At 36.9% G+C, this 21,136-nt stretch overlaps 1 protein-coding gene across 4 annotated transcripts in view; it reads left to right on the top strand.

The window, feature by feature from the left end:
- Positions 1-21,136, top strand: part of STK3 (serine/threonine kinase 3) — a 144,835-nt gene that overhangs the window by 68,188 nt on the left and 55,511 nt on the right. For all 4 annotated transcript variants that reach the window (XM_075495022.1, XM_075495021.1, XM_075495020.1 and 1 more), the window contains exons 7-9: positions 3,204-3,341; positions 5,832-5,957; positions 17,532-17,724. In XM_075495022.1, coding sequence (XP_075351137.1) covers positions 3,204-3,341; positions 5,832-5,957; positions 17,532-17,724 — 457 coding nt within the window. The remainder of the gene's footprint in view (positions 1-3,203; positions 3,342-5,831; positions 5,958-17,531; positions 17,725-21,136) is intronic.

Raw genomic sequence — 21,136 nt, 5'->3', positions numbered from 1 at the left:
ATATTTGATGTGTTACTTGAGTAAGACTTGCCAGTCTGGCTCAGATATGTAGGGAAATGTGGAAGGTGATGTTGAAGGTGGGAGAGAAGAATTAGCCCCAGCTCTTTCGTAGTATGTCAGAGCCTGCTCCCTCTGGACAATTTCCTCCTAATATTTCCTGCAGTTGTTACTGCCAGTTCAGCCCATGTAATTGGGTGGATGATAGCTTATGTTCAGTGCAAGCTGGTGCTGTTGGTTTGGTTTGGTTTGGTTTTTCTTTTAAGCAACAGTTGTGTAATGCTGGCTGTATGAGCATTGCCATCAGCCCTACTGTGAGAGCTGAACTAATACCAATAGCTGTGGGAAACTTTTAGAGGAAATTGTAAGTGGAGCGGAAGCAAAAAATCACTACAGGTAATACTTTGGGAGAACACAGGGAGTGGAGAAATACAGGGTAAGATGAAAGAAGCATAAAAAACCCAAGTCTCTTAAGTTTTCTGCTTCCCTCGGCACCCATGGAACAGAGTCACTGAAACAGCTTAGTTTTGTTTTAAAATAGGACAGAGTTCTTTTAGGATAGAAAAGATGTATTTGACAAGAAATGGAAGCAAAAATGAGGAATAAGTTCCTGTCAGATAAGCATTTTGTTTTTATTCCTGGTGATTTGGGACTAGCTTTATAATTCTCCAGTGATTGCTTTGCAAGCTTCTTGGAAGGAAACAGAAGTAGTTGGAAGCTAAATCATAGAGTGTTTTGAAAGAGAGGGAGCTTAACTTTTATGCAGAGAAATATGCAAGCCAAAATGAGGAAGTAGAGGGGGAAGATGGAATTGAAAACCAGCATTTCAGGCTAGTTAACGAAAGGGAGTGCTGAGAGCTGGGGGGGGAGAGGTACACACTAGCAAGTGCATGGCAAAAAGTTGGACTAAACACTTGGAATAAGTAGTTTTAATATGTTTTCTTGTATTACAAAAACACATCTAATTTTTTTTTCAGCTAACACAGCTCATGTCACATACCAAGACTTAAAAAGGCCTCCAGTTTAAGCATTAAATAAATATACATGTTTCTGAAGTAGGTATTTTCAACAAACATACAAAGCATAAACGTGGATTTAGGACCCTAACTCTAGCTCTTGAATATCTCCTTTTGTGACTTTTATTGCCTGCCATAAAAGAATGATTCATGAATTCCCTCTTTTTTCTCGTTGTTGTTTGTGAATTATAAAGTCACTTCTTTGCTGTGGTTCTTAATTGCTGTGTAGTTGATGAAAATAATTGGCAAAGGCAAATATTATTCCCAGAACGTTGGAGCTGAGTAGGACTCTCAAACTAAGCTTTGCTTACCTGCCGAGAGACAGGTCAATGTTTATTATCAAACAGGAGGTATACATTTTGACACCACATAAACAGAAGTTACTAGTCTTCTGTTACAGCTGTGTGTTTTAACAGCCAGCTCTGCAGTAGCTATTGAAGAGTAGCTAAAGATAAGATTAAAAGTCATCAGTTCAAAGTTCAGAAGAGATCATTACCTTCAAGGACAGAAACAGCTGAATTTGTTAGCCACTGCTTTATACCAGAAGCACTTCACAACTAATCTTGTATCACAAGTGAAGTAGGTAAGGCCAATTACAGGGTAATAGAGTGCTATGTTTCCTGTCCGAGTTCATATACTAGTTTGGCACGGCTGCCTGCTGAAAATACAAAGCTGTTCTAGCATACATCTTTATTAAACAAAATGCCCAGGTGTCTTCTTGTAATTCTTGTGTTAGGCAGATAATGAAATGTGTTTTGTAAATGTTTAAGTATTTGAATTAAAGCAAACTATTCAGTACTGAAATGATTTTTAATTCAAATTAAACAGTTTTTGCATCATTTTGCATGGGTTCTGCTTTTGTTCAGTGTATGAGAAGAATTTTAGAATGAGGCTTTGAACAAGTTAACCCAACTTTCAAGGCCAGTCAGGCTTCTTAAGAAGTTATGGATAAAATCTCGGAAAGTTTCCTCTTGTTTCTCCCCATGTTTCAAGGACAGGCTGAAGCTTCTGGTGCCTCTACTGTGTTAATGGTGTGCATAATCTCCCATTTCAGTTTTTTCCCCTTTTCTGAGTACGTATTTCTGCCTATGCTTGTAGAAAAACAAATTAAGAACTTTTACGCCCCTTCACTTTGGAAAATGTGGTTGAATTGAACCTGGAAGAAGAAAATAATAGCTTATTATTTCTGTCAGTAGACCTAGCTCTGAATAGTGTATTGTTGTCATGTTGTAAATCTTAAGCAATGATACTGAAAGCATTTGAGATGTTACATACAGAAGTTCAACATTTCCAATTATTTTACAGAAGTCTCTGAGTTGTACTGTTTTGTGGTTGTGTGTCGTGTCCGTGTCCCGTCCCCCTGTGTCCGTCCCCCCCCCCCCCCCCCCCCCCGTGTCCCCCCCAGTGTAAATCTATAATCAGAGGAAAACCTGGAAAAATCATAAAGAAAATGGCACAATATATATAATCTTAAGTAGGACAAACATTTTTTTATATAGCATGAATCTTTTTTCCTAGTTGAAAAAATCTGTCTGCATATGGTTCTCGACAGTGAAATTTCTGTTATATAAGTAAAACTCTGCCTTTTCGATTTCAAGTAAATTCTCACTGCTAGTAGACAAGTTACTCGATTATTTTATTTTTGTAATCTTTTAGTGTTGTCTTAGGTCTTTTAGCATACATTTCTAAATCTTATTAGGAAAAGCAAGTTTTAAAACTTCATCTGAAGAATTATGAATGCAAAAGGAAATCGTAGTCCTACCAAATTTCCTAAGCAATTCTCCTATAAAACTAAATGCAGTTAAGAGAGGAGAAGGTGAACTTGGCTTTTCACAGCAACTTTATATATATGTCTTTAAACAAGCAGTGCTGTCATTTCTACTACTAAGAATTTCTGAAAGAACAAAATAATCTCTTGAGATTGATAAACAGCAATAGACAAAATAACAAGTGATGTGCTTAATGGGGTACAGTCTAAATAGGGAAAATCTAATGGAAGTAGCTACATTAGTAGCAGATGGATTTACTTCCTGAATCTCGATCTGAGTGGAAATCCTAACTTACTTAAAATTTGTCTTCCAGATTCTTAGCCTGATAAGAAAGGTGGATAAAGCAATTTATTTACTTGGCTTCAGTGCTGTGCTGATGTGTTTTGTTTAAACTTGCTATTGTTGTTTGATTTTTATCTAGGCTATTTTTATGATTCCTACAAATCCCCCTCCAACCTTCCGGAAGCCAGAGCTCTGGTCTGATGAATTCACAGATTTTGTGAAGAAATGCTTAGTGAAAAATCCTGAACAAAGAGCTACAGCAACACAGCTGCTACAGGTCAGTATTTAAGTTACTGGGGAAATGCAAGTTTTATGGCTTTTTTCCTCTAGTCTCAAACCAGAACTGTTGTGAAAATTTATAAGGGCAAATCTCATTTTAACTATTATCATGCCTTATTTCTTTTCCATTTTGTGGTCTTTCCTCTGTCAGCTCCTGTATCTCTACCCCCATTTTATTTCTCCTCTGCCACTTCTAAAAATTAATTGCTCTTTATATAGTTTAGGGCTGGTTCTTGCTGTTAAAATCAGATCCTTGCTTTGTGGTTAGAGGCCCTCACTACATCTCAAGATTTAGGCAAGTGTTAAGTAAAGGAATTGAGCCTAGGTTACCTCTCAGTGCAGACCACCCATGGAGTATATTCAATCTTTCCTTCTGGTCATGTCAAATGAAGCAGACAGGTTGCTCTGTGTCCTAGAAGGGTCTGATGCAGATGGACAGTATAATGAGTTTGTTCTTGGGCTGAGTTATACCAAATGGGTACTTTTAAATTCGAGCCACAGTTAGCAGTGTGGACCTATGGAGCCAGGGCAGGGTGTGCCAGGCTTTTTGCCCGCTCACTGACCTGAGCTTCTAGTAGCTGCAGAAATTTAACAGTTGCATCTTTTTGGTACTGAGATAGAAATAAAGCAGAGAAATTTCAAAGAACTACAAAAATGAAACAGGAGGGACTGATCTGTCAAGAAAGACTTAGTCTTTGTGAAATGGACATAATTTTACAGGGGCCACACATTTTAGTGCATGGGGGAGAGGGAAAACATGAAGAAAGTTTTCTCCTTTGGCGTTGTATTTGTGTTATCCGCTGCCTTTCAGGGCTGTCATAATAAGCCTACAAGTAACTAAGGAAAAACAAAGAACAAAGGTAGTGAAAGAGTGGGGGGAAGATTTCTAGAAAAACTATAATAGGTTCCATGATGGTTGAAATGGAATCTAGAGTTTCCTGTAAATAAGCTTGCTTTGATAATAAGACAGAAGTGAAAAATTTTGCTACGTCCTTTGCTCCTGTTACTTTTCTGATTCCTAATTCATTAAAATTTTGGATAATTTAGTGTTCTTTTATGCTTTTCACTGCTATTGGTAAATATTATTCTTAATTTTCTTTGTTCATCAGTCTACATAAGAATCTGATCTTCTGAAATTTCATCTAAGACACTCATGCTAGATTTATTCTGTCTCTAGCTAGCAATAGCCTCTTTTAAAATTTAAATTCCAGTGAACTCCACTACAAGTAGAACATAAAAATTTTGCTAAGTAGTTTCCAGTAATAGATCATCAAATTCATAAGTCATGTTATGAATATTTTCTTTTCCACACTGTGAGAACACCCAAATGTAGACTGCAAGGAGAGTAAAAATTGAAAGTTACAGTTTTTCATATGATGTATTAATCTGTACTTGAGACCTTAAAGATTTGAAGTTCATATGGTTAGCTGAATACCGGCAGCTGGATAGAAGACACTTGCATTAATGTGAGCAAGTAAGAAAGAAAAGAAGGGGAGAGGGAAGCTTCAGTGTTCCTCTTTCCACATGCTTACTGGCCAGAAAACTAAATACTGTGTCCGGCAAGAGTACATGTTGCCTTTTCCCCCAGCTGGAATTTGGAGCATGTGTGATGGAGCTGGAGGTGCTGTGGGGGTGGATGAGTGGGAATGAAAGTACTGCTTGTAGGGAAAGATCATGGAGGAAAAAGGAGATTAATTGAATTAATATGTCAAGGGAGAAGATAGATAATAGGTGTAGCACACTAGGCTTCATCAATTCTGTTCTTTGTGGAACAATTTTTTAATATTTAATAATACATTTCTGAGGTGCTCAGAGTTATATTTTGCCTGAATTGTGTTTGCATGTAATGATGCAAAAATCAGAATTTTTCTAGCAGCAGGTGTTTACTAGACAGCAAAATTAATGTAAATGGTATCGTGCACATGTTGTCTTAAAGGAAGAAGTGATGTTTTAAATGGCCTTGAATTAAAAATTAATCTACCTGCTAAAAGTAACATTTTTTTGCTTGTTCCACATTTCAGCATCATAGATCAAGGAATGTTTTATGACATATGAAGTACAGGTTTGTTGAAGTAGGCAGCCATACTTGCTCTGCTTACAGCCACTAATTTATGCTGTCAGTTTGTTAAGATTAATTAAATTCTGTAACTGAATATCTGAAAAAGTTTGTTTTTCTATGTCAGACAATCACCGTTCTATTTATTTACTACTTACTGCATGTTTCCTTTGGACAATTATATCCTTAACTATAAAACAGTTGTTATATGATTACATTTCCGAAGGCTTGCTGTTATTAAAAATAAAGTAAAATCTTAGTTATGAAGCAGCTAAAAGATATTGTATGTTGTGTTAGTGTAGATTTTAATTATTGTGTAATGTAAAATACTATTTATCACTGAAATCTGTGGTGTTGAATAATACTTTTAATTACATCTGAAGCGTAACTATTGTAATGATGTTTTATAATGTAATGATTTTTTTTTTCTAGCATACTTTTATTAAGAATGCCAAGCCAGTTTCAATTTTAAGGGACCTGATCACTGAAGCTATGGAGATAAAGGCAAAGCGACATGAGGAACAGCAGAGAGAACTAGAAGAGGAAGAAGAAAATTCGGTGTGTACCTTTTTTCCTATAACTATCTGTGCTTTATAGATAAGTTGCTGTTTTTCCCTTACTTCCTGTACTTGTGTTCAAATACTTTTCTTTACCAGGTTTCTACCTGTGTTTTAGCCTATGAGGGCTGAGTATTCCACTTATTTATGATGAGTAATGCTGCTGTGAGTAATACTGTGTGAGCCAGCTTTCAGCACTATTCCATGAGATGTCCTAGTAAAAAGTTTTTCTAGGAGGTGGGAAAAGAAACCATGTCAACTTCAGCTGTTCAGACTAACGTAAAAAACCGCAAAACCCCAAAACTGTTAAGGTTCCACTTTCACATATGGGCTTCTAGACAAGTGGTTTAATTTTCAGTTCAGGCCACTTAGCACTTTTTTTTTTTTTTTTTGTCTAATACACAGAATAGTTAGTTAAGAAGCACAGTAAGTAGCGATTACAGTATGGTTTGACTCAACTTGTGCCTCTAACGTGAAAATGGTGCAGCATTTAATTCTTCAGATGACGTCAGCATGTTTGAGGAGAGAAGCAGGTCCTGTGATAAATAGGTTGCATTTAGAATTGTTTGGCAACGTTAGGAATAAGTCAGTGTTCCTGGCATTATTACTCTCCCTACATGATTTATTTTAGGGCAGTCTTGTGCAATGCAGCAGTATGTGCTTCAAAGAAGTGTATTGCCACACATACAATGAGAGCCAAGGTCGTTCAGGAATAACACACAGAGAAGATGGAGACTGGAATGTTAGCAGAAATCTTAAAGCTTTGAGCAAACGGAGAAGAGCAGTGCAGTAATGCAGTCTGTCCTATCCCAAACTGTAGAATCCTTGTTATGTGTTACGGAGTGTTAGGTGATGATCTATATATAGGAATACTTTTCAAGCAGATTCTGTGGAGTGTTTTGTATCCCAACAGACAGTATGGTCTTTTGTTTGCTGGATGTTTTTCTGTGCTAAGAGTATGTTCTAAGAGTATTGACAGCTTGTGTTTATAAAGATGGTTTACTCTGCATTGTATTTGCTTAGTCAGTAATGAAACAGGCAGGGAAGGTTGGGATTATTTTTTTTACATTAGGAAATGTTGCCTATTTGGAGATGTGTGACTTATCATGCAGAGTTGATGTTTGTGACTTGATATATTGAATAGTTGATCTCTGAAGAGACTGATTTATTACCGACATAAAAACCTAATGTCTTTACTAGCATGCTTTCCTCCCTGCTGTTGCCTTCTGAACTGTAGACCTCAAACACTTGGGCACTGTTGATGTCTTTTGCATTAACCCAAAATTAGGTATGACATCTAATTACTTAGTCTGAGGATCAGTTGGGGAATCAGATTGCCAGGCAGGGATGAAACAATCCATGCCAGCTCAGTATGTGGTGTACACCTTCCCTCTCCCACTACTGGGTGGAAGGGTACAACCCAAGTTTGGTCCACCTCAACTGAAGAGACGTTTAGCAACTCCTCATGCTTCTTGCATGGGTACAAAAGTCAGAATGTAACACTACACTTCTTTTTTTCTTTCCCTGCTCCACCACCCCCACTCCCCCCAGATTATTCAGTGTTTAGTATAAGGGAACCTCAGACTGGGGCAGGAATGTGTTATTTGTGTTACCATTGTAGTAGATGGGAATTTTGCCATGTACTTTTGTGGTGCAATCAGGAAACAAGTATCTTTTGGTTAGCAGGGCTGAGAGAGCAGAATCACAGAATGGTTGAAGTTGGAAGGGACCCCTGGAGGTCATCTGGTCCAACCCCCCTACTCAAGCAGGGCCACCTAGGGTGGGTTGGCGAGGACCATGTCCACATGGCTTTTGAATATCTCAAAGGAGGGAGACTCTACAACCTTCCTTGGCAACCTATTCCAGTGCTTGGTTGCCCTCACAGTAAAAAAAAAAAAAGTGTTTTCCTGATGTTCAGAGGGAACCTCCTGTGTTTCAGTGTGTGCCCATTGCCTCTGGTCCTGTCCCTGGGCACCACTGAAAAGGGCCTGGCTCTGTCTTCTTTGCACCTTCCCTTCAGATATTTGTATGCATTGAGAAGATCCCCCTTGAGCTTGCTTTTCTCCAGGCTGAACAGTTCCAGCTCTCAGCCTTTCCTCATAGGAGAGATGCTCCAGTCCCTTAATCATCTTTATAGCCCATTGTTGGACTCTCTCTAATATGCCCATGTCTCCCTTGTACTGGTGAGTCCAGAAGTGGACCCAGCGCTCCAGGTGTGGCCTCACCAGTGCTGAGTAGAGGGGAAGGATCACCTCCCTCCACCTGCTGGCAATAGTCCTCCTAATGCAGCCTGGGATACCATTAGCAACCTTTGCTGCAAGGTTGCATTACTCTTAAAAATAAGTGCAGTTGTAGTCTATGGAAATTTTAAGTCTGTCATTTTTTACTTATACTAACAGAATTTTAGGGGCTGTAATCATATACCAGTGCATGAGCATCAACAAACCCAGAACCAGAAGTCAGTCTCCACTTGAAATAAATTGCTGTTAAATATAAGGCAGATGGTCAGAGTGGGTGACAGAGGGGCACAGGCAGAGGAGATATAAGATTAGTCAGCATGGGAAGCTCTGGTGTTAGCATACCTTGCTCAGTTTTTTTTTTTTTTCAGGATCATGATGTAGAGGAGTTTTAAAGGACAATAATGACAGTCTTGCAGCCCTGCCAGTAGTAACAGGGGACCTGAGAAAAGAATAAAGGGGTTTGAAAACTTAACAGGTGAGTAGTAGAAGAGGCTAATTTGAGGCAGAGCTGACTTCTCAGTACAGAATGAAAGGATAGATAGAAAAGGGGGCTTGTGAATGAGACTAGTCAGCTCAGAAAACAAAGGTAGTAGAAAAATTAAATGTAGAGTATGACTTCAGCATAATGAAAGACAGAAGGGGAGAAGGTGGAAAATGAACCTTTGTAGTTGTATTACCTAGAGTGGAAGGATCACTAGATGAGACTTTAAGATTACAAATAGGCAAGAAGGATGAGAGTCTGGATGAAAACTTTAGCAATATGGACATTTTGAAAAGAAGGGTATGTTAGGGCAAGCCGTTTGTACTGCTGTACTTGTAAAAGACTTCAGAATTATTTCAAAAAAATAATAAAATACATTGAACATACATGTTATGCTGTATAGTATCCTTGGAGTTGATCACTGAAGTTCTTTTAGAAATAGCTTTGTCATCCTTAGTAATTTGGTGTCTTGTACTCCTTTTAGTCTTCTATGGTGATGCTCACTTACAGGCTATAATTGATTAACTAAAATTAATAGATAATACTGAATGATGTTTTCAGGAGATGTTGAGATGGATCCTGAATATTGAGTGCATAATATATTGCATTTGGACATAATTACATAAGCCCTTGCAGTTGCATTTTTGAGCTAAGTAGTTTGCTTCCTCAGCAAGATAAGCTGACTGCCTCTATGGGTCTATTTTAACGCAAAGTAAACTTCGTGAAGGGTGGACTTAAAGTGACACTGAAGGTAGGCTGAATACAAAGCACAAAAGAGATTAATGCAAACTATCCCTTAATATTTTAGAGCATAAGAAGACAAGTTTAAGAATTCAAGTGGGTGGTTATTTAGTGAAGGTAGCTGCTTGAACTACACATTCTAACTCTGCTTAACAGATTATTGTAACTGTTTTTCTTTGGGAAAAACACAGAAAGGTTATTCCTTACAATCTTATGTCTGTTTTGTTTGCTGTGAGAGAGGTCCAGTAGTAGACTAGGCTACACAAATAGTCTGTAGTCAAATTCATTGTGGGCTAAGTCAGGCTGTCTTATACTTGCTACAGACCTATGCGTGCATTTGAAGCGACAGTAGTTCAGAGGATGTGTTTGTAATACCATGGTAAGGTGATTGAGAGTTTAACTGTAGTTCTCCAGCAAAAGCCAGCTTTGCTCATAGCAGAGAAAACGGATATTTTTAAAAAATAGTTTGTCATTCTTGTAAACTTCAGTAGGGGGAAGGAATAGATCTCTTTGAGCTTGGCGGAAGTTCCAAATGTAGGGAAAGACCATGTGCAAAGATAAGAAGATATGCCACTTGTAAGCAGAGCAAACAAAAGGGAAGGGCCAGCTAGTGCTGCTGGCAAAGTGGGAAGTGGTGCTTGTCACAGTGTGATAATTTCATATTTTTTATCCTGATCATGGATAGATAAATTTCATTACTCCTGGAGATTGTTCTGGAGAGATTTTGTGCCTTTTTTCCCTTTAGCTCCATCAGCTTTATCAAAGGAAGACTATAAGCCACCATGTATTTACTACTGCAAAAATATCTTGTGATGGACAAGAGAATGTGCAGGTATTTTTGCTGTAAGGTTTATATTGAATAGTTAAACTTCTGAAAAAGCTTGCCGTTATAAAAAGATTAAGTAAAAAGGGATTTTTGTTCCTATTTTTAAAAAGATTTTTATGTTCTTTTATGCTGTTGAGATGTTTTAATGCCCTGAGTTTTCATACAGTTTTATGATTCTAAAAAATAATCTCTGATAAGGTTTGTAATTAGAATGAAATCTTTACTTTTTAAAAACTGTTACTGTGATACTTGGTAGTAAGTATAACTTTTGCTATCAGTAAATATATGCCTTTAATAATTTTGTATTGATTGGTAAGCCTTGAGTGAAAAAAGTTTGGAAATACTTAGCTTTAATAGAAAAAGTGAGGGTACAAGTGAGTGAAATTAAGAATACTGATGGTGAGGTGAGGAGGAGGGATTTCCTTGTTGACAAATGCAGTTTGTCAAAACTCCATGTTTGGTAGTGACCTATGAATAGCTTTTGTGTTGTCAGAATGCAGACCTAATCTTGTTCCAAACTGTTTTTCATAGTTGTTTGGTTGTAATACAGGCTTCCTGTGTCCTGCAACTGAATTTCAATGCAGTACATCATTGTAAGAAATTCCAGTTTCATTTGAGAGATGACACCAGCGTCTTGTCCAGTTGCAAGATTTTTGATTAGTTAAAAGCACAAAACCAGCCAAACATTAGAGAAATTTTCTGTACCGTGTTTCCTAAATTTCTGCTATTCATGTACTGCATGCTAGAAGACTCCTGAGCAACGTGTAGGTGTGATTGAGGCCTGAACTAAGTGAAATTCTGTACAGCACAGATTTTAGTTTTTTAAAGCATACTAGGCAGAGATTGATTAATGGACCCACAAGTTATTAAAGGGAACCAGGATAAAACCCAGAAGAATAAAATGTAGCATTGGAACATTTGTGTTTGTCATTTAAGAAAATCCCAAACAAAGAACAAACCCCCCAAAAGTCCCCACTTCAATTTGAAATAATGCTTAATTTCTAAATAAGCTCAAAGATTATGTCTTTCATTTAGTTTGGAACTTGTTTGTGGAACAGCCAGAAAAACACTAAACCAATTCTTTTCTTACACTTCTAACTGAGTGTTTATTCTTTCCCTTCTGGAAAGGGAAAACAGGTAATATGAGTGCCAATTGGGTATACTGTGTGGATGAAGTCAGCAGTCCAGCATTCAAGTATAAAGATAAATTACCATTGCACATTCCTCCTTCTTATGTACCAGTTTCCACAGAACCCTGAAGAAATACAGGGCTGCTTGTGTGTAGTTTGTGTGACTACACAAACATACAGTTCAAATGATAATACAGGTTTTGATAAGCCAACATGCAATGGTGGCAGCAGTTCTAGAAGGAGATAATGACAGTCCCCCTATGTCGTGTAGTAGTAGTGACAGTAAGTCGTGTGTATTTCTTCATATTTCAATATCTATAAATGTTTTCAGATTGTATATGGTATTGGAGCCACCGTTCAGTTGGAAAGTAATAGCCACCTAGCACATAAATTTTGGAAAATAGTACCTCAGAAGTGGATTTTTCCCAATGATACTGCTGTGAAGTCCTCACCATAGAAGTGCAAAGGCAGACTCAAACCTGGAGAAATGCATATTTAATAACAACTAAAAGGAAGAGCAAATATTGATGTTAGTGTTAAGTCTATCAATGTTAAAGGTCTCTCATGGGCAGTGAATTGAGTCCATATACTGTTGAAAAAGAATGGTTTCAGTTAACCTGTCAAAGGCTTGAATTTATTTGTCTAAAGCCCCAAGAATTTCCTATGTAAAGCGTGAGCAGTTGTGCTCATTACTCACTGGTACGTGTTTTGGGACCCATCAAGAAGAAAGATCTAAAATGTTCTAACTACGATATTCCTTTTGTTAGGAAACCAGATTTAACCCTAACAGTTACATTTGAATAAGTTTTTATAGCTTTAATTCCCTCTTAAAGCCATATACATATTGTAATGGGCACTCAATTTATAAGTGACTTACATAACTGAAAGTAGAATGGAGAGGAGTGGGTGGTTTTGGAGAATTAATCGGAAGCAAAGAGTTCACAATTATGTGCTTAATTTTCAGGATCAATTCAGGTTGTTTTCCTTCAAGTGAGGAAGAGTCACATCCCTAAAATTGATTCTTATTTTTCATTTTTACCACTTTCTGTGAACACTTTATAGTATGGGAAGTTGTCAATTGTAATGTAAGTATTTTTTGCTGTTCAAATTATATAGCTTCGTATTATATAGCTGTAAATAAATGGCCAGGTTGAATAGAGTCTTCATGTCTATATCCTTCCAGAGAGATATAATATCATTACAAATAGCGCGCTCTGAATTGATTTTATGCCTGTTATGAGAGCTGCTCGTGTGATGAGAATGCCTTCTGACAAACTGACATGTTTTGATAGGTGCTGAGGTAATTGTACAGATTTTTTTAATTAAGCAAAAATTGCAAGTGGTGTATTCTACAGAAGGTTAATCCCAATATCAAAGTTTAAATGTTAGTTTAGGCATTACTAAACATGACCAATCTCTTCTCTCATGCATTTTTTGAAGTGTGATGTGAATTGGATGCTGAGGCTGGGCAGCTGTATTATGGGAATGTAAAGTAACTCGTTGCCTGGCAGCTCGCAGGAAACATGTCTAAATATTTATTTCTGTGGATCTTTAAAGGAATGAGCTAACAAGCAGCTCTTCCTGTATGTTTTCTTTTACATTTTAATGTCTCTATTATGTGAGGAATGCTTAATTATTTTAGAATATTCAAACAAGGAATTACTACTTCAGTACTCCATTTTTGTTTTTCTTAGACACTTAGTGGTTGACAACTATCAACAACTTAGCCAACCATCAATAATCAATTATTCCTATATGTGGGCTTATTTATTCATTCATACAAAAGTTTATTTGGTTAATCATATATTAATTATGGGAAGTTGGCGTCTGTCTTCTGAGACCTTAAGAAATAATTGCTATAATTAGTCCTTTATATTTTTACAATATTTATATAGTTATTTTAAAGGAACTAGTGAGTCATTTGAGTTACTCTGTATTTTAAACCTGACACACTAGGCTGTATTTTTCTGAAGGTTTTTATATTTACTTCCATGCATCTTTCATGTGTTTGTATCTCTGTGTGTGTGTTTGTGTGTATGTATGTATATATATAAAAAACTTTGCGTGACAGTGTTAAAACTTTGTTTTCATAGCGTTTTTCCTTTAAGCCGAAGAACACTTGACATGTGTGCTAATTAAATTTGATTGCAGTCCTTTAAGTGTCCTGAAGTTACAAATATGTAAAGATGACTTTGTCGAGTGAAATATAGCTACCCAAGGGGCATAAACAGCTTTTTAAGAGCATATTGTTAAAATCCACAGCAATTTAAAGCCAGAAACCGATTATAGGAAGAGTAAACACAGGGAGGTAATTGTGAGCAGCAAGTTGTTATTACTAGGTATATCAATTCGAAGGAGGTAGAAAACAAGCTTAAATGCTGTTTCATGACATATGTCTATTGAATTTGACGGGATTTGAGTGTGTGCTGAAAGTTAAGTCTTTACCTGTTTTGCTGATGGGTCTAAGCTTAAATGTGTGCTCAGCATTAAGCATATACTCAGGTTGTAGTTGGGCTTTGTACACGTTAGAACTTTTACAAAATCCTTGTTCTTCACCAAACTATATTATGTGTTTATGTAGCTGCTACAGTGCTTTTACAAAAAGATAGCTGTGACTACAGCCACGTTTTTCAAAGGTGATGATGAGGTGTTAATAGTAAATGAAATTATTTTACAGGATACTAAATTTTGCCAGCATGTAAATCTTCCTTTAATGTCTTGCAGCCTAGTTAGCTGTCTCTGGTGCCCTCTAGTGTTCTTTTTACATGCACAAACCATAGTTAAAGAGATTTTAAAGGCAAGCTGCCATATTTGCTTGTCTTGTTTAGTTTTTTCTTTATCAGTCTTCATCCCTTTTTTCCTATGAAGGTTAAAAATGCAAGAGAAAAATCCATTAATCTTTATAACCTCGGCTCATTCGCTTCTCTCATGATGTAGACTCAGGCATGATGTGCAAGGCCATCTTTTCTGAGAAAACTTCTCGTGTCATGATGAGATCTTTTATGTTACCAGCATATCTTGCGTGTTGTTCCTGCTGAAGTCTTTTCGAATTGGCTGTCCTGATAATCAAGTGTCTATGATTGCATTTTCATGCTTTAAGGGTTGGTTTTGTTAATCTTCTAACTTATTTTGGTAAATAAGGAGATCCAAACAGTTAGTCCCATAGGGTTGTGGGGTATTGGCAATGTTTTACTTGTACTTACTTTACGCTGTAATATTGTTCAGAGTTTCTGTAGTTTGTTGTATTTTCTGTAGCATTTCAAGAGATATTAATGCTCTTGCTTGTGCACTCTTTCTGTGCTGTCTACTGGTGTATCAGAAACCCCTGTCAAATACAAGTTTGGTGCTTATTACTCGTACACGAGAGAACGGGAGACAGTTTAATTTCAGAGTTAGCTGATTTTATTGTTTGATTCTTGGATCTGTTTTTCATAAACAATATGAGAACATGACACTTCAGCTTTATTACCTTATATTTTTTTCCTGGTTAAAATTGAGATTGTGTTTGTTTTTATTTAATCAGTGAGTTTACCTTTTTAAACAACAGATCAGAAGTTCTACATCAATATTTACAAACTGTAAAGCATAAATCAGAATTTGTATGAAGGAATCACTTTCATCTCTCATGTAAATGCGTACTTACATAACTTGGATCCACTGAATATTTTTATAAAGTTACTTTTTCAGATCCAGTATAGTCTACTGCCATATTAGCTAAATCTCATATTTGTGAGAAATACTGGAATGATAGCTCTGGAAGCAATCTGGTTTAACCGACAAAATTAATTATTTTGGGGCATGCACAGGCCCTGAAAAGATTTTATATTGCTCTCTCTCAGTACATCATTCCTGATCCGAGGAAAACACTATTGATCAAAATTGTCATGTACTTCCCTTTTTCAGAGACCTACTCTGTTAGTACTGAGGTGGGCTTTTGTGATCCTAAGTCTTCTAGGTACTAGAAGATAACTGTTCTCTTTGCTGAGAGACGAGTAAGATAAAGGCTTTTGATGCCAGATACTTGATTTGATTGAAGAATTAAAATATCCATGTTTTTAATGAAGCAGAAAATGTGAAAATGGTCACTTAGGACTCCATTTCATACTTGTTCTTATTGTTAGCCATTGCTTTTTTTTTTTTTCACTAACTTCTAAAATAAAACTTTTAAGCCTCAGGAAAATGTTTGCTTCATTTCTGATTTCAGTTTTAGTAAGTTTAGGACCATATGCAGTGCAAGTGGATATTAGTATTAGTCAAGCAAATCTGTAAATCAAATGTAACTGTGCCTTAAGATCAGAGATTTGTCTGCCTGTATGTTAGAGATGCCACATTTGTAGAGCTTAGTAGGAGAAATAGCAGTATGTTGTGAGTCAGTTTTGCATTGTATTGCAGTACTGAAAGAAGCACTTGGAAATAACACCTTAATTGTTCTGGCACTTTTAAAATGCAATGCAAAAAGACACTTTTGGACTTTACTTTCTAACTACCCTTGTTAGAAAGGGAAAAATATAACTTGTAAAAACCACTGGAGTTAGCAAGAACGTTGCAGGGGGTGGGGTGGTGGGGTAAAGAAAATTTAAGTTGCCACCAGGAGGAGCAGTACTAAAATATTCTCATTTATTTACTGGCACAGTCCTTTAGTGCTGTAGCTGTGAACTATCTGTATCTTTGGGAGTATAATAATTTTTTTTAAGGGTAGGGTATTAAATATAGTGTTTTAGAATGCAAGTAAAAACCCCAGAAAGCACGCAAATGAAGAACTTCAACATTTTCACAAATTCTCATCTGGAAAAAGTGTGATTTAGATCTGTATCCTGGTTTCAGTACATTATGCTGTTAGCCAGACTCTGAATTAAAATTGGATCTATTTTCTTGTCTCTTAGTTGAGACGTAATAGAATAATTTTCAGGAGCTGGTGTATTGGTATTGCTACTACCTACAATTCTCAGTATCTGCTTAGACCAACCATTAGAGAAACAGGCACTCGGGCAATGTAGCTGGCTTGTGCACTTATGTCTATACTAGAGGCAAATTGTCTGCTGTGCCAGGGAATAACAGGAAAGTAAAGGAATGAGTTCAGTAAGAAATAGAAAGTGCCAGACCTTGTAGGATTTTGGAGCTTCGGTGGGTTTTTTTCCTTCTGTTTTGTGGTGTGTGGGTGTGGGTTTTGGTTTGGGGTTTTTTTTGTTGTTGGTTGGGTTTTTGTGTTTTGGTTGTGGGTGTGTTTTTGGTTTTTGTTTTTTTCCCCTCGGCTAATAGATTTTACTCATTTAGAAAATGTGTATAGTCCATCACATTATTCCTGAAATGCTGTGATGTTGTGTGTATAATCTAAATCAGACTTTGGAAAGGAGTGGGATTTTCCATTAATGTTTTCAAATATTGGTATTCCGTATGAATTTTATAATTCATTAACTAGATTGTCATTAGTTCTCTGTTTCACATTCCTGGCCCATTATTGTTACTGATTCAAAATGCTATCGTACCTCTTCATGATATTAGCTCCCCCACCCACTTAGTGGGTAGGTACGTGCTCTACAGATATTTTTCTACACAGTATCAACAAGTTACTTTGCTCACTCTTGTGACAGAGGTTTTTAAAGAGAACTACATGCTTGAAGTAAGCCAAGTTGATTTTCTGTTTCTGAGGTGGACTTCCAAAACTATTTTGGAGGATTGTTTAATACCCAGATTGAACGGCTGTCTGTCATCTGGGTGCTGTGCGTAATGTAAGATGCTGGGCATGATATTTACTTAAGAGTGATCAGCACAAATCCTTGGTGATAGTCCATTGCAAAACAACCAAATGGCTTTCCATAAAATGTGGTACTGATTTTGGAACCCAAGGAGGTATAATGAGTCATGAATAGCACTGAGATGCTCAAAACTGGCTGCTGATGCAAAGTGGATGTGTGGGCCACGTTTCTAGTATATCCATCCTGCTTACATCTGTGTGGAAGAAGAAAGTTTTTATTCTTCCTTTACATGGAACATTTTTTATTTTGTAATTTTTTTTAAAGTTTTAAGCCTGGAAGTCTAGCAGTACAACTAGGTCATGTGAAGATATAAAACTAATGAATAAGCATCTAAATGATTGCTTCTTAACTTTGTTTTTTTTTAAATGATCTGCTGCATTCTGACAAATGTTTCTTCATAGGATGAAGATGAGCTGGACTCTCACACCATGGTGAAGACCAGTTCGGAGAGCGCTGGTACCATGAGGGCCACAAGCACAATGAGTGAAGGTGCTCAGACAATGATTGAACACAACAGTACTATGTTAGAATCGGACTTGGGGACCATGGTAATAAATAGTGATGATGATGAAGAGGAAGATGGGACCATGAAAAGTATGTCGTTAATTTACTTTTCTATTCTTTTAATAATGTAATATGTTTTCTCATACTGCATGAGAACGTTGTATCATCAGTGGCTTTTAGGCATTGAGTTCTGTGGTTAAAACAGGAGGAGAGGGGTATCTGTGTCTCTAAGTGTTCTCTCTAGTTTGTGGAGAAAAAGAAGGCTATAGTGGGAGATTCAAAGCAGAAGCCTGGTTTTGGTGCTTTGCAAAGTGTCTCTGGAGGACTCTAAAATTAGCCTTCTGTGAATTCTCCCTTGAATTTTCCCTTCTACTGCTTGCCTCTTGCTTTTTGTCTCCTGTCTCACATACATTTGGACCAGTTCCTTGGAGCTAAACTGAAGTAATGTGATTATGTGAGAAGCTGCTCCTTCAATGTCAGTGGTCCTGGGAACTTGTCGGGACTCTCCATGGGTTCAGCAATCAGTACACATCTTGCTGCAAAATTGTTTTGTAACTCATGATCAATTAGCAGATTTTTATTTTATAACTGAGTGTTATTATTTGAACATATGTTGGAATGTAATTCAATAATGCTTGTTTTAAGGCAGTGATCAAAAGATCATTGAAACCTAAGTAAAAAGTCCAAATTGACTTCAGCAGCATGTTGAGGGAGTATGTAACAAAGAGAAAAAGATTTGCAAATGTTTTAAAGTATAAAATTATAAGTTACACTGAAATATACATAAATGGGTATTTGTTAAGTATTTAACTTGCATACCTACATATTGATGTGCTCATTATGTGGCTGAAGACTACTGCAGAATGGGGCCCACTGAATTTAATAGAATTATTTGCTTGAATGGGCAGCATCAATAGATGAATCTAACTCAAACTGTAGGTTCTTGGTTTCAGGAGGCACAATGTAATGTTTAACTCCAGGCAATTGTTTGGGGGCGAGGAGGAGGTAATAAATAAAGCTAATGTCTCAAGAGTGGAAATCAGTGCTAAATAAATAACTCTGTTGAATGCTTTATAGCAAACATAAAGTTGCATTTGTATTTGCATATATACACCTGATGTAATTTGTGCAAGATTAGTTGTAAGTGCAAAGCAGGAGTGTTTTCTTTGCAGTTTAATACACAGCAAACTGGAAGGAAGGAGGGGTTTTGTTGATCTGTTGGTTGTTGTGGTTTGTTATGTTGATGTGGGTTTTTTTTTTTCTAGCATTCTCAGCAATAAGATAGCAAACATACCTGTTGATTAGTGATTAGTTTAAGTACAATGATTCACCTCATGAAAACACTCAGTATGTGCTTTAATTTGTTTTCATGCTGAAACAGAATATTTGTGTCTCAAACTGTGAGGCTAATGGAGGGTTAGTACAAGTGATCTCAAACTCATCAATTTCAACAAGTTAAGGAAAAGATGAGTGATAAAAAAAAAAAAGATATTACAAGCAAATTTGGAGTAAAAGATAATAAAATAATGCTTAGGGTAAAAGTATTATGAAGAAGGGTTTTGTGCAGCCTTTCAAATCACTTCAGGCTTAATAACTATCCATGTAGTTTTTATGTGTGCTGAGAGGAAATACCTGTTAGTATGCCAAACAGATCAAAAAAGTGTCATTAGGTTTGCACTGCAATCTCTTATCCATGTTCTATTTGTCTGCTATGTTGCTGGAGACATTGTTTTTAAAATGTACTGTTATTTTCCATTTTCAGTTGATTGCAGTAACAATCTGCAGTTAGAAAGGGAATTACCTTTCTACATTTGGGCATTTAGTCAGTATAATTCTTAAACCCATTCTTCCTTCTTGTCAAACAAGGATATATAACCTTTGGGACAGCAGGTGTCGGCTCCCCCCCCCATTGCTGACTGTCTTGAGACGTGTAACTCCAGTGAAGGAAAGTCAGAAAACTGGAGGTAGCCTGATGGCAGGTGATGGTTTAATCATTCAGCTGGCAAGCGACAGGTTTGATTCCAGCACTTACTCACTGAACTTTCTTGTATTTTGCATTAGACACCCATTGATGTAAAAACTAGAAATAATTCAAGAATGGACCCTCCACATCTCTCAGCTGAAAATAAATATAAATCATGTCCACTGTAACTGGTCCTCCTCTGGTTCTGTGATTCATGTGCTATTGGCTGAAACAGGAGCAATAGCAAGTGTCCTTTAATAAATGCCACCAGGAAGGGACAGACAAATCCTTGCCCTCCCTGAGAGGCAGACATAGATTTTGTGCTTCTTTGTGCTTGACAAAGACACAAGATTTTGGAGATTGGTTGCTTTTTCCAATGTACTTTATAGGCAAGGTGGGCACTTTCTAGATATTTGATGTTTGTGTGATTTGATTATAATAAATCAGAACAGGTAGCTTAAAAGTACTCTTTGATACTTCTGAATAATAGAACATTGCAAGCAAGAAGCTTGGAGAAATAAACTTAGTTAACTAGAGAAGAGGGATTTAATTTCCTTCCTAGAGACACAAAATATTTATGACAAACTTTTTTTTTTAATTGCTCTTGTGTTTAGTTTCACGTTTTGTTTCCTTCTGCCTTTTGTTTCCCTGCTCAAGGACAAAATAAGAAACAATAATAAGTTTTTATTTATAAGGGTCCAGGCTTAGAGGCCTCTGGGAGCCATGACAGAAAATAACTAAAACCATATTTTTTTCACAAATAGGGAATTGTGCCCAGATAAAATTGGGATTTGGAACAAAAAGGGGCCTGTCATCCTACCCCAACATACAGTACATGGCCTAGCAGTAAACAACATTTATGCCTTCTTGCTTAGTATGCCTGTGCATGCTCTGAGCAGAGACTATGCAGTGTGTTCCTAGAAGGAAGGAAGAAAATGCAGAATACAGAGAGGTGGGAGGATAGAGCCTAACTTCAGGAGGTTTAACGTGGAGTGGAAGAAAGAGTGGGATTGATGGAAGATAGTACTACTTTTGTTCAGCTGCTTGGATTGTACTTATTTTCATGTAGACGCTTTTTCATATCTCAATTCAGAGACTGGAATTCAGACCAGCTTCCCTGCATTCCCTTTGTGGCTTTTCGGCAAGGCTTAGTGTTCGGGCTTTCTGGTTCACCAAGAGTACTTCTGATTGTTCTCCTTTCTCCTTTTCAGTAACACACCCCCATACACCCCCCCCCCCCCAAAAAAAAATTTATATTTGCCATCTGCTTTGGGCTGGCAAACAAGTTGCCTCTTCTTGCCATTTGGACTTATTCTGGGTTTCTAACTTGCTTCAGACTTCAGTGAAGCTTCTAGATAGTTCATGGTTGGTAATGAATATATTAAGAGTAGGACAGTGAACTAATGAAGTGGCATTTTACAGATAGAAGGTAGAAAAGTGGTCAGGTTTTTGTTTTATTACTTTTTGCCCTATAAGACATGAAATGTTTTAGGTTTAGTCAGTATAATTCTTAAATTTTCTTCCTTCTTATCAAACAGA

This window comes from Mycteria americana, chromosome 2, assembly GCF_035582795.1.
Source record: "Mycteria americana isolate JAX WOST 10 ecotype Jacksonville Zoo and Gardens chromosome 2, USCA_MyAme_1.0, whole genome shotgun sequence".
Classification (NCBI taxonomy): Eukaryota; Metazoa; Chordata; class Aves; order Ciconiiformes; family Ciconiidae; genus Mycteria; species Mycteria americana.
Note: the sequence above shows the minus strand (reverse complement) of the source record. Positions and strands in the feature narration are given on the sequence as shown.